Here is a 14,073-nt window from a genome sequence, read left to right on the forward strand (position 1 = left end):
TGACAAGATGCATTTTTCAATCGGTTGAAAAGTTTAAATGAGTTTTTTGGGCATAGAAACAGGAAAGCAGTTTTAAATACTGCATCGTATGTATTTTACATTGTATATAATTTTATATCTATCCATTACCAATTAAATTAAAAATTTTCATAATATAGTTCACTCACGATCCTTGTGAGGATAAGAAAATGGATGGCAGAATGGATGGATGGATAATATGGTTCATAGAATTTAAGTAATTTTATATCTGAATAAAACAAACTACTTGAACGTGAATACACGCACACACACACGCACACGCGCACGCACGTACGCACGCACGCACGCGTACTCACTACGCGCACACACACGTGCACGCACGAACACAAGCACGCATACGCGCACACACATGCATTCGTACCTATAATACGTACATGCTAAAGTAAACGATTGTTAGCTGAATTTCTTTTTGACCCTAACAGTTTGCTATTGCAAATTACACAGGAAGTCATTTTGTTTTAATTAGGAAACGAAAAGCAAAACATTTTTAAAGTAATGTCGAGTCAGTCTCACGTAAGATGTATTTTAGATTGATTTTTAAAACATAGTGAACACTTATGATAATGGCATGTTTTTCCTCTTGCTTCGAAAGAGACCGTTTTATTTTGAAAATAAGAAAGGAAGGGATTCGTTTTTCTTCCAGAGTATGTGTACAAATTAGCCTGAGGTTTGCTACTCACCAATATTAGTTGCTTTGTGTTGTTTAGGTTCAACTGCAAGTGTTCTAGTATCCAATATCTACTAAAAATGTCATCCTTGGACGGAATTAAGATGCCAGGCCGCCTTCCGTTGCTTTTGACCCACGAACGGGTCCTCCTTCCTGGCTCGACCGTCCGCTTCAACGTAGATACTCCTCGGAACATGCACCTGATCAAGAACCGTCTGCTCAAGGGGACTTCGCTCAAAAGCACCTTTATTGGAGTGATTCCCAACACCAGAGACCCCGCGAATGATGCCGACGACCTCCCCACTTTGCATAAGTAAAGTTGATACTCACATCAGAATCAGAATCATCTTTATTGGCCAAGTATGTAGAACACACAAGGAATTTGTCTCCAGTAGAACACGCTGCATTAGTATCATCATAAACAAGGACGTGACAAATAAGTATGGTTAAATAAGTATGGAAGTCACATTCCGTAGTGTAAGTGAACCGTAGTGCGGTGGTACCACCCAGTGACAACTGTGAGACAATGTGCAAAGTATCAAGTAGAGCTAAAGTGATCGGTGGTAGAATAAAATACTATAACAGTAAGACGGAATTTTAATGTTTTAGGGAGGACACCAGTTCAAAGTATGTAAAATACATAAACCACTACAATAATGAGAAAAGTATACTTTTGGGCGGGGGAACTTTTTAATGACTTTTGTCACAATCATAAGTTCACATGTATTTCATTAGTATGTGGTAACGTTGCCTATAAACCAGGGGTCTTCAATCCTGTTCCTTCTGATCATTTGAATCAAGTGTGCTGCAGCAGGGAGAGATTGAAAACATGTAGGACAGCACCCCTCAAGGAACAGGATAATACCCCTGCTTTCAACTGTGTGAGTCAAACTATTTGGCTACCCTCCCTTCTCTTCTTCTCACTACAGATGGTGGTTACTTCGGCCCATTCCTCTTGACCTCTGAAATTTAGCTAAGTTTTAAATTACAGTCTTCATATCTTCGTACCTTAAATAAAAAGTTAATTATATTATTATATTCAAGTTCATAACTTTTTTGTTATGGTGGAACCTAGTGCTGAGTAGATCAACACATCGAAGCACACAGAGATGGACTTTAACCGGTCACTAGGACACTCAGTTTCCCCCCTCTTTTTCCCCTGGCCTGAACAATCATTGATCCACGTTGTACAGTATACAGGTACAAGTTGTCCTCATTAACGCTGTGAGGGGAAAAACAAACAAAAACCTCTTGGCTTATCTTGTGTGTAAACAGCTAATGTGTACCAATTTATGTTAATGAGAAGCATGCTGTTTTGGAAAGGGGAACCTTTATAGAGCTGGTGTCCAGAGCACTGAATTGTTTCTGCTTGCTTGTAAATAACGTGAATCAATTATACTGTACTTCAAAGGAAAAATAGACACCACCGACTGCCTCGGACTATTTATGTTCACCTGGATGCGAGGTAAAATCTGGATTTTTAAAAATTGGGCAGAATGAATTGTGGTTGTGTGTTTTTATACATCTATGCAGTGACCGTCTGGTCACCAATAATAACTCACACTCTTCTCCAAGCGCATGGTTATATTAGTAGTTGTGAGCAAATGTGGGTATTATGACAGAATATTCACTAAAACTACCTTGTTCAGGAGTTTCAGATTTTTGTATGCATCCAGTCCATAAAAAAAAAACTTTGGTGGTTGAATTAAACTTTTAAGTTATTTGTGGAAGATACCAAGAGTTGAGAAATATACTGGTACCTTAACTTTGAGGCCTTGCAGTGTCCAGTATCTCTCTGCCAACAGTTAACAAGCTCTACATGGACACCAATTTGAAATTCAATTGAGCTCCGCAAAGATCTGAGAGAATAAATGAGATTTACACAAATTAGGAGAGGCTCTTTGAACTGTTGCCATTTATAACGAATACGCTGCTGGTTGCAGCAATTCCTAACGTTTACCTAAGATTACATTAATTTGGAGTGGAGCCAACCAATATGAGTTCTTGGATACAATGCCAATACTGTATTAAAAAAAATAACAAAAAAAAAGCTGCTATCCCATATATTTGCTAATGTATGTCATGAGTACAATGATATACATAGGGGTTTTACTCTACATCAGTGCTTCTTAACCTTGTTAGATGTACCGAACCCAACGAGTTCACATGCACATTCACCGAACCCTTCATGAATGAAAAATAAAAATATCATTTTTTTTTACAAACACATTTATTTTAAAAAATGGAAAAAAAGTAAACACAATTAGTAGAAGTATAAAGTACAATTTTTTTAATTGTGCACAAAATAAACCAGCCAGTGATGGCCAAGCGGGTGTGTCATAACTACCGGTAATTGACATGTTAAGTCCAGTGGTCTTAACCTCCATGGCAGAGGCTCTGTCGAACCCCTGAGACTGATTCACCGAACCCCGAGGGTTCGATCGAACCCACGTTGAGAACCACTGCTCTAAATAAACAACAATTCTCATAATACCCAAAATCAGATTCGAGACTAAGCAGAACACTACAATATTAAAATAATATAATCCATCTTTATTCGTATGGCGTTTTCACAACAGTTGCATCTGTAACAAAGAGCTTTACAGAACAGTTCACGTAAAATAATAAGTAAAATATGGACAGTCATACGATTGTAACTGCCATTCCTGGATTCACCTTTTTGTCTGGAGCAGTTCCATATGAAAGAGGAGAGAATCAAAGTCTCCTTTCACCAGTGGATCAGAGACGTCATTTTCAAAATGTCCATAACTTCCGACACATCTGCTCCAAGCTAAGTTTGAAAGTAAACAAGAAGCTGTAGTGTTCATTGACCAAAAAAAAAAAAAAAAAAAAGATATTGGTTCACTCCTCCAAATCCAGTCCCATTTAGATCCGCTTCAACTTGAAGCGCTTATTCTTAGTTACAAAGACACATTCGCGCTGCACGCCAACGCTCCTCTCTTGTCATCCTCAGCTCCACCAGCCACCCATCCAGCCTCAGCAACACAGACTGTCCAATAGCGCCGACATCTCCGCTGAATAAAACTGGGCTGTGAAAAATGGTGCCCGTTGCAGGCGCAACAAATAGTGTCTACATTCGACCCATCAAAATCATCGCTGGTACACGCATGCTGCAGAGAAGGCGCAACCATCAAGCGCAGATTCTTCTCGTTCGACGAATGTCGAAGCCAAAACGCTGAAAACAGTCCACAATGGGTCCACATGAAGGACAACAAACACCATATGAGAAAAACTAAAGACAAAAACATCAACAACAACAAACAAAAGAGCTCTTGAAGAGCTCTTGCAGACAGCTGCCAACGACGGCGCCAGAGAATTAGGCTCAACCCTAAACTGGGAGGCCAAAAGAAACTCTTAACCGATCCCCACACCACAATATAATTGGTCAGGATACTCTTTAAGAGATATCTGATAATTGGTAATCAGTTAGCAAAGGTACTTACTGATCAAAATGCTCAAATTAGGTTTGATTATCATTTTTTTTTCCTGCTTGAAAGGTTTCAGTAGCCTCATTCTTGCCTCTGTCCTCAACAAAAAGTGAACAAAACAGTAGCAATGCCTAAAGAGGACTTCATATTTGTATTTTTAATTTTTTTAATATCATTTCTGATTTCTTTATTGTTATTGCTGACCTCCTCTGATTCATGTCACCTCTCTTTTCGTGGACAGGATTGGTACCGCTGGGATTGCAGTGCAGGTAGTGGGCAGTAACTGGCCAAAGCCCCACTATACCCTTCTCATCACTGGATTATGCCGTTTTAGTGTGTCAAGCCTGCTGACGGAGCGACCTTTTGTTCTGGCTGAGGTGAAAAGATATTCATGGCATAATATGGAATTTTTTTTCATGTCCCGGATTTTTTCAAAACGCAAACAAAAGTGTCCTGAGTAGCACCGAGTTAAATATTGATGAAAAATTCAGTTTATTTAACTGTGTGGGACACGGTAGAGGAGACTGCTCATCGAGAGCCATACGCGATAGCATACATTCAGATAAGTGTTTTGTCTGTATCTTTGTCAAAAACAACTCAAGTAAACACAAAAAGCTTTTTTTAATTAAATTAAGTTTTTCTTTTCTTTGTTTGTCTTTTTACTCGGGGAGAAAAAAAAATCCAAACCTACCTGTCTGAAAAACTGATTGCCCCCTAAACCTAATAACTGGTTGGACCACCTGCAGCAACACAAACCAAAATCAAGCATTTTCTATAACTGGCAATGAGTCTTTCAGAACTCTGTGAAGATAGTTTGTCCCACTCTTCCTTGTTGAATTGCTTTAATTCATCAACGCTGCAGGGTTTTTGACCATGAACAGGCTTTTCAAAAGAGAAGTCTACCCCAACATTTTCTGAACAAGATGTTCTGTCCACCTTCACTAGTTAAACACTGCATTCTGATTCGTGTTGCGTCTGCGGAAAATGGGTTAAGCATCAAAATCCACCTATTTTTAGCCATTTTGCCACTTCCTGTCAACTGAAAATGACGCCAAGTCGCTCAGGGCTCAAGTAACGACCACTCGCGGCTCAGCTGTTTCCTGAAGCTGAGCTTTTCTGGTACCTGCGTTGCAGAACATCCCATTAACTTGAAACATTTAATAAATAAAATAAAATAAAAAAGGGCATACGGGTGTGTGTTTTTCACAAAACAACAACGATACTTAATTGTATGCTTTTGTTTGACGTTGACCAGCCGCCAGACGCAACCTCAAATGTGCAGTGACATCCAATAGGAGAACAATATCAATGGGCAAATGTGTTTAGATCTGAGTTAAATATTGCAATCGGATTGTTATGGCTATTTTTCAACACCCATCTCGCATATCACCCTTGCTCTCTCCGTGATTCACTGCAGTGTACTAAAGCTTTTGGACTGACTTTGTAACCCTTTCTATACTGATAGATTTCAATTTTGTTGTAGCTCTTGGCTTCAATTGTTTCCAACATTTTCTATTTCGGGGATTTCTTGATTGAAGTCTTTCGTTAATCAGGCTTAGGTGTGGTCATGATTTAACAAGGGCAAAAGCCCTTTTTCGCACAGTCAGGTAGCTTTGATTGATTGATTGATTTTTTCTGAAGTCAAATCACCATTTAAAAGTTGCATTTGATGTTTACCTGTCTTATTTTTGTCTGGTATACAATACATTACATCTTTTTTTTATATGGCGCTTTCACAACAGCTGCAGCTGTAACAAAGCACTTTACAGATCATTTAACACATACCATGAAACATTGACAATAATACAATCGTAACAACTATTCTTACATACGGCATGTCGTTTGAAGTGGTTATAGATGAAAGAGGAGAGAGTCAAAGTCTCCTTTCACCAGAGGATCACGGACGTCAAGGGAATTTCTCCATTGTGAGACAAATAAAGCTTTTCTTATCTTTTGATCCCAGCATGCACGACGTCACACACGTCTGCTCCAAGATAAATTTGAAAGTAAACATGAAGCCGCAGCGTCCATTGAAGAATGCGTTTCAGTTCACATTCAGAGCCGCCTCAATTCCAAGTGTCAACTCTCAGGTCCAAATCACACTTCTCTCTGCTGATCTGCTTTTCACTTTTGTTTGATGATCTTGAACATTCAAGTGGGGAAACTGCAAAAACATTTAGATTATTATGACATTAATTTTCGAAGGGTACAAACACGTTTTCATGGCACTGTATGTCAATCTTATCTCAAATTTGCAGGTCGAGCAGTTGGATAAACTGGAACAGTACACCACCCCAGCAGAGGGTGTCTCAGCAGAAGATGGAGAGCTGCAGGAATTGTCCCAAAAATTCTACCAGACAGCTCTACAGGTCTGTGTTGTGTTTAGGACATCACTTTAACTGTTCACGCAACCCCTTTGAATGCGTCCTCCGGTCAAAGCTATGTGGCTGTCCGCAATTTCATCTGTCAAAAAGTCCACCTTTATCGAGTAGAAAAAAAACAAAAAAGGGCGGGGGCCTTATCTGTAAAATAATTATGGCTGTTTTTAATTTGTTAACCACAATGCTAAGGTAATGTAACAGTGTTGTTCTTTAATCGGTGATATCTGTCTCGATTGTCAAGAAATTTGATGGTTCCTTTTCTTCATGCGATGTATTATGAGCATTAGTATCTACTTGTGTGTCAGAAAATATGAGAGACATGAGGTGCATCAGCAAGTTGTAGCTCCATGAGTGTTTTATGATATCAGCGTATTAAAATTTTGTTAGGGGATTGTGTTTTAGGGTGGGCACTTCAATTGGATTATTCGAAAGGGCAACAAAGCATTTGTTCTGTTGTCATTGTTTCTGTTCAGAAATCTTGCTGTTGGGTGTTATCCGGGATACTTGGAAAGCCACTAAGAATAACATTTGCACATTTTCCTTTGCAAATTGGATCAGATTGCATAATAAGCAGTTCATGTTATTTTAACATGAAAGGTGAATCATTTGTGAAGATTAAAAAAGTTTTATTTTGAACATTTCGGCACTCTCTCCTGCTCTCTGAGTTAATCCATTCAAAGATCTGAAGTCTGTTCTGTGGGATTAATCATCCCCTCCCAAAAGGACATGAGAAGATCTAACCATTTTGAAAAGTTCATTTTGTATGGTGAATGGAGGAAGACGAGCATACGTCTTGATTGTTTTTTTTTTTTGAACGTCCAATGTTTTCTGCATTTGGAAGTATGTATGTTTTAGTATGAAAGCCTTTAGTTTTTGCAAATGAGGCTCCAGGACATCAGCGTTGGAAGAACTGTTATGTCGGGGAGGCAGAAAGAGTCGCTATTCTACGTGGGGTTGACAGGGTTTATGTTAGGTTTTCATCCGTCCGTGATCACTGTTTTTAATTCCTTCCCTAATAAAAGACAGCATTATAGAATGTCGGGCAGCCCGGTGATCCAGTGGTTAGCGCGTCGACCTCACTCTGCAGAGGTGCAGGGATTGATTCTGGCTCTGGCCTCCCTCTGTGGAGTTTGCATGTTCTCCCCGTGCCTGCGTGGGTTTTCTCCGGGTACTCCGGTTTCCTCCCACATTCCAAAAGCATGCACCATAGGTTAATGGAACACTCTAAATTGTCCCTTGGTGTGAGTGTGAGTGCGGATGGTTGTTCGTCTCTGTGGGCCCTGCGATTGGCAGGCAACCGGTTGAGGGTGTCTCCTGCCTACTGCCCGAAGACAGCTGGGATAGGCTCCAGCACCCACCGGAGGGCCCTTGTGAGGATAAAGCGGATCGGAAAATGGATGAATGGATTTTAGAATGTCAAAGGGATCATTTTCTATCACACAATCGCATCACTTGTTACAAATTTGCACCTTTGGGCCAAACCTCAAGCCAGCTGTCGAAACAGGCCTCCAATATGTTCTTAATTTCATGGTTCCACTTTTGTATAAATAGAGAGAGCACTGAACTTAATGTGCTATTAAAAGGCGTGTGAACCGCATTTAAAAAAAAGATGAGCTCTGAGTTTTCATGCATCGTTCCAAGATAATGCAACTCCGGATATACGGTACTTTTGACCTGCTGCCGCTATCCAGGGTGGTGGCAATATATTCCTTCCAAAAACCTGCGGTTGTCTTTTTTTTTTCTCTTTCCAAAGAGTTTGATCAAATATTTGCCATATGTTAAGTATGTTGCAGAACATACTGAGTGGAAGCCTCCGCATTGATGAATAAGGGGAGAAGGATTCCTTAACCCCCCCCCCAGCCCCCCTGAAATGATAATTGAGAGATTCCAGATGGTTAGGTGTCAGCATATTTAAATAAGATAACACTTAAATACAGGTGGAAGGAAATGAGGTTCATATAGCACAGACCATGATGACTAATTGTCTAAACCATGTGCTGGTGCAGTAGTCCTCTAAATCATGTCAAACTGCTCAGCATCACGTGACAAGAGTGTGTCAACAGTTCATGGATGACAAATAAATTGCTCGTATCGAATGCCAAAATGAATCGAGCGCCTCTGGGACTTTTATGTATTCTTTCATCATTCCTTGCTGCGCCACAGATTGTCTGGGAGCAAAGGGATAGTCTGAAGGTCATACACACATCTGAGCCTATTTATAAGAGTTGTCTTGAGGAAATTCACAGAATTTAGATTAACCAATATCCTTTGAGTATGAGCCTGAATCCTGCTCTCAGTGCAATTCTGTGTTCAGTTTTCCCATTGATTGTTCTTAAGGAATATGTTGCTTATAAAACAGGTTAATTTTACTGTCAACAATTCTTTCAAAAAGTCAAAAAAAAATGCATGTCTCACTCCAGAGATGCATACTACAACACAAATGCAAGCAAAAAAATAAATAAAAAGATTTGGATTGCGCTTAAGCAGAAAAAGTACTCGCTACATTTCTGCGTCACCTTTGATTTTTGATTTTTGCCCCTTATCTGATCATTTATCAGCTCATTTGTCATTCATGTGGTCATTCGACCACATGAAAAGCCTCAACTGTGTATTGACTGCAACAACACGTTTTGATGGATTGGATTATTGATGAATCATGCATACATAATTGCAATTGTCAGTGTGTGTGCATGTGTGTGGGTGTGTGTAGTTGTTAGGGATGCTGGACATGTCTGTTCCAGTCGTGGCCAAATTCAGACGTCTTTTGGACAGCCTTCCCAAGGAAACTCTGCCTGATGTGGTAGCCGCCATGATCCGCACTTCAAACAAGGAAAAATTACAGGTGAGGTGACTCGTGGACGGGGTTGGGAGAGTTACTTTTACGACGTAAAAGCGCTGGGTCATGAAACCTCTGAGCAAATGTGGCTAAACACAATCTAAATCTCCTAGCCACACGTAAGTGTAGTTCTCCATGACATGGTGTTTTGCCGCTGTTTTGTTACATGTGTCGTGCATTCGTGCACATGGCAGAGATATTGCTGCCCGAATAAGACAAAACACATTCAAACCTCAGGGAAGATTTTTCTTCTGGTTTGTTGGCCTAGCTTGACGGCCGATTGCACGATGTAGTGAGAGAAACAGGCCAAGTAATCATCAATAAGAACGTTTTTCCTTGGTTGTCTGCTTGCCTGCGGTTCAGCCCCGCCCCAAAAATCTTAAAAGAGTTTTAAAAACCCAAAAAGCAGAGAAATATCTTTAACACTGTCTTTAATGTTTAAGAAGTGTTTGTTTTTAAGATTTATTGGTTTATGACTTTCATTCAACGTTTTTTTTTCAACACATTTAAATGTAATCATGACTACATTTTTATTTTTTTATATTCAAACACTGTTACTATTTCAACTTTGCATAATGCTGAAATGCCTACGATAATGATTAAAGGTATATTTTAGGTCTAAAACCTCATTTTATGAAAACTTAGCTAGGCCCGCTATATTACTGTACTCCAATGCTGGTACCCGTACTTGTAAAACTATTCATTTTTTTGGTGGTGCTTGCTGTAAAAAGTTTGAAGTTGAATGAGTTGTATTGTTTAAGTTGATTATAACAGACATACTTTGTGCTAGTGCAAGCAATGTTGTGTTACTGTAACCAATCATGCCCATAACTGCCTGCGACGAAAATTTGGGGATTATTTGCATACGGACATTTGCACTTTGTATTGTAGCCATGTCTTTTGACACGGGTTTTGCGGGGGAAACTTTGACGGAGAAATTAGCGAACGGGCAGCGCGACACTTGCATTTAAAGCGTACTCTGATGCAGTTATTGGTTCCGTGTTGAAAACGTAATTGATTGAACAATTGAACTTTGTCATAAAGGTACTGGATGCCGTTAGCTTGGAGGAGCGTTTTAGGAAAACATTGCCCATGCTGACCAGACAGATAGAAGGACTTAAACTGCTGCAGCAAACTAGGAGAATGATGCCTGACCCGGAAAAGAAGGTAGAAAGCATATCAGCATCTGGAGTCTGAGTATTATTATCAACCGCTGGTCTACTGTCTTGTTAAGGTGCTATCCGTGCGCAAAGGTGGAGTGTCTCCGGGGCGACACTTCAATCTGAACGAGGAAGATGATGAGGACGATAGTGATGATACAGCCTCACTGGAGAGGAAGGCGCATGCGGCCAACATGCCAGATGCAGCTCTCCGAGTTTGCTTAAAGGAGCTCAAAAGGTGAATATGTTGTTTTTGGAAGCTTCAAATAATCCCCAACACAGCAACGTGTTCATTCATTATGAGATCAAACGTATTCATTGGATTGAATGCAAGTGAACAGGTTTTGAACTCTTGAAATATTGTGTTCCTCGAGTCATCCCTGCTGAGGCTTACTTTTATTCAGTTTGTTCTTGAATGTGTCATATTATCGTTGCTTATTATTAAGTTAGCTCCATTGCGTCACCATATCATATCAGTTACTGACATGAACTATCCATCCATCCATTTTCCGAACCGCTTGATCCTCACTAGGGTCGCGGGGGGTGCTGGAGCCTATCCCAGCCGTCTCCGGGCAGTAGGCGGGGGACACCCTGAATCAGTTGCCAGCCAATCGCAGGGCACACAGAGACGAACAACCATCCACGCCCACACTCACACCTAGGGACAATTTTAGAGCGTCCAATCAGCCTGCCATGCATGTTTTTGGAATGTGGGAGGAAACCGGAGCACCCGGAGAAAACCCACGCAGGCCCGGGGAGAACATGCAAACTCCACACAGGGAGGCCGTAGCTGGAATCGAACCCGGTACCTCCGCACTGTGAAGCCGACGTGCTAACCACTGGACTACCGGGCCGCCTGACATTAACTAATTTAGTTCTTTTACAAATTCAATTGAAAATACGTCTAGGACTTAAAAATCTAACATAATTTATTGCATTTTATCCATTCATCTAATGCATTCTCGACACTACATGTGTCTAACCTAAGTCCCAGGGGCCACATCTGGACCACGACATTTATTTTATGTGGTCCGTGAAAGCAAATCAAACATCAAATTCCACGATGCGTAAAAGTGCACTGACAGTTGAATCTCATCCACACCACAGATGTTTTCAGTGCACTTGCATACTGGCGCACCACTAATATGGTTTCACAGTCAAAACAGCCCTCCAAGGCAAACCTTAACGACAATGTGGCCCCTGACAAAAATGAGCTTGACACACTTGCTCTACACATGGGATCCTGTTCACGAGGGGTCTCAAACTCCGGTCCTCAAGGTCCACATTCCTGCATGTTTTCCATCTCTCCCTGCTGCAACACATCTGATTCAAATGAGCAGGTTCATTATCAGGTTCCTTCAGAGCTTGCCGATGAGCCGTACGTCAAACAGTTCGCATCCGCTCCTGCCACTTCCGCAGCCGATTACGTGTTGTCACGTGACGGCCGCCGTCCATCAAGCCCACCCCCTCTCCCAGTTGACGAATACTTCTCGTGCGTGACAGCCGGTGGCTAAAACCAGCCCTACCTTCAGCCGTCGAACACATTTCTCGGGCCGAATTTCCAGCATGTAGCTGCCTCTCGCCCATGCAGCCTGCCTCTGGAACTATCCATCCGTCCATTCTCTGAAACACTTATTCTCACCTCCAAGGTCACAGGCGTGCTGGAGCCTATCCCAGCTGTCTTTGGGTGGGAAAACGGAGTACATATTCCAAATAAAATTGATATCAGGGAGGAATTTTGTGTTGGCAGTCGACCAAATCTGAGTTCCTAACAGACTGTTCGACTGTGGATGTTACACCCGATAGCAATATTCCTGGGAACAAAATTGCGTCTGAGCCTTTAACTTCCAGCTTCCAGCCAGAGGCAGTTGGTGCGCTCCGTTTTTCTTTTAAAGTAGAGTTGATTCAGATGTTTAATGAAATGATAAAACAAGATGATTGTATTTCAGTAACTGGGGGTAGTAAAAAGGGTGAAAAACAACAATTAACCTCAAGGGGCCTGGTGGCCTTTGAGAACAAATCACTGTGCTTCGCTTAACTTTGTGTGCCTTCCTCTCTATTCAACTCAAAGAAAAACATGATCACCGATTGACACACAACTCTAAGTAATTTTTGACTCCAATCAAATACAGTTAGCTTCCTCCTTAGCCATTCACCGAGACAATCTAGCCCTGCCTTTTTCTTACTGGTATGCTGTTCTCCAAGCTTCCGTTGGGCAATTAAAAAATAAAAATGAAACTCAATGAGTCATTGAATAAACATACCACGTGGTACTCGTAATGCTTTTGTATTACTTTCACAAAATTCACTGCGTTAGGACTTGTACTATGACATTTATGAAATTTAATAAGCAATTGATAATCTGGTAATCTAATAGGCCTACTTTCTATATCCACGCCAAAGAGTCACAGATTGGTATAATAATTAAAAAGGTAGGACCGGTCGTTTGGAAAACTTTTTACCCCTTTACTTTGGCAATCAGCGGTCACTGAAAGACCAGCCTATGACAGTACATTTGGATCACGCAGCAGAGTGGGCTCTCACTCATCGTGATGACTTTATTTGAATCAGAGATTATTTAAAAGAGTGCTAAGAGTGGGCCTGTTTAGAGGGAAAAACATCGAGTCACTAATCAGACAAGGTATGTCACCGAAATTGTAACTGACTAAAAACGATTTATTTGTAACTCCTTACTGCAAAACCTGGTTATGCCACTGTTGAGTGAGTCCTTGTTCAAAAAAAAAAAAAAAAGTTCAAAATTTTCATCTTTTATCTAGATTGAAGAAGATGCCGCAGTCTATGCCTGAATATGCCCTCACTCGAAACTACTTGGACTTGATGGTAGAGCTTCCATGGAGCAAAAGCACCAAAGGTAATTACATTTTAATTACAGTTATTGCTTGATTCTCCCCCCAAAAAATTGCGTTTGAAAATAACTTTAAAACAAGCAGTACTGTATTAGAAAGATCAAGGATGTACGTGTGAGTTGGAGCCACTTTGCAAATGCTTGGCTAAACTCTCCATTATTTGTACTTTCCACCCATTTTTTTACCATTCAGCGTTATTTTTGCCTCGTGCTAAACCCTTTGCATATTGAATATCTTTTCTTTGAAGTGTATTTCAGTGACTGTAGACTGAAAAAGATTTCCAAACACTTTGCAAAAATTATCTTATTCAAGTACACCGGAAGTAAACCTTTTTTTATACTAAACTGGAGGCTTTTAGTGCGCTTTTTAAGTCCTATACTTTTATAAACTTCACAGAAGTATGCTTAAGTATACTTGGCTTGTACTGAAAACATTACACATTACACCAGTGTCAAAATCGCTGCATTGGCTCTCTGTGTGTTTTAGGATTGAGTTTAAAGTGCTTTTATTAGTTGTTAAATGTCTTAACGGTCTTGGGCCATCTTACTTATCTGACCTGCTTTTATCATATCAGCCGTGGTGGATCTTGAGGTCCTCTGGCACTGGCCTTTTAATGATTCCCAGGGTGAGGGCAAGAACACATGGTGAGGCTACATTCACCCATTTTGGTCCCC

At 40.6% G+C, this 14,073-nt stretch overlaps 1 protein-coding gene across 6 annotated transcripts in view; it reads left to right on the top strand.

Moving 5' to 3' along the window:
- The first annotated feature begins 675 nt into the window (after positions 1-675).
- The window catches only part of lonp2 (lon peptidase 2, peroxisomal), a 36,545-nt gene continuing 23,147 nt past the window's right edge, over positions 676-14,073 (top strand). For 4 of the 6 annotated variants that reach the window (XR_015100624.1, XM_086108417.1, XM_086108418.1 and 1 more), the window contains exons 1-7: positions 676-1,019; positions 4,397-4,532; positions 6,414-6,524; positions 9,247-9,378; positions 10,417-10,539; positions 10,607-10,770; positions 13,310-13,404. Coding sequence is in view for 5 of the 6 variants with exons in the window: in XM_086108417.1 (XP_085964543.1) it covers positions 787-1,019; positions 4,397-4,532; positions 6,414-6,524; positions 9,247-9,378; positions 10,417-10,539; positions 10,607-10,770; positions 13,310-13,404 (994 nt within the window). In the remaining variant the exon portion in view is untranslated. The other 2 variants (XM_086108419.1, XM_086108420.1) reach the window with 2 other exon arrangements.

This window comes from Hippocampus guttulatus, chromosome 4 (assembly GCF_054856545.1).
Source record: "Hippocampus guttulatus isolate MCC_2025c chromosome 4, RoL_Hgut_1.0, whole genome shotgun sequence".
Classification (NCBI taxonomy): Eukaryota; Metazoa; Chordata; class Actinopteri; order Syngnathiformes; family Syngnathidae; genus Hippocampus; species Hippocampus guttulatus.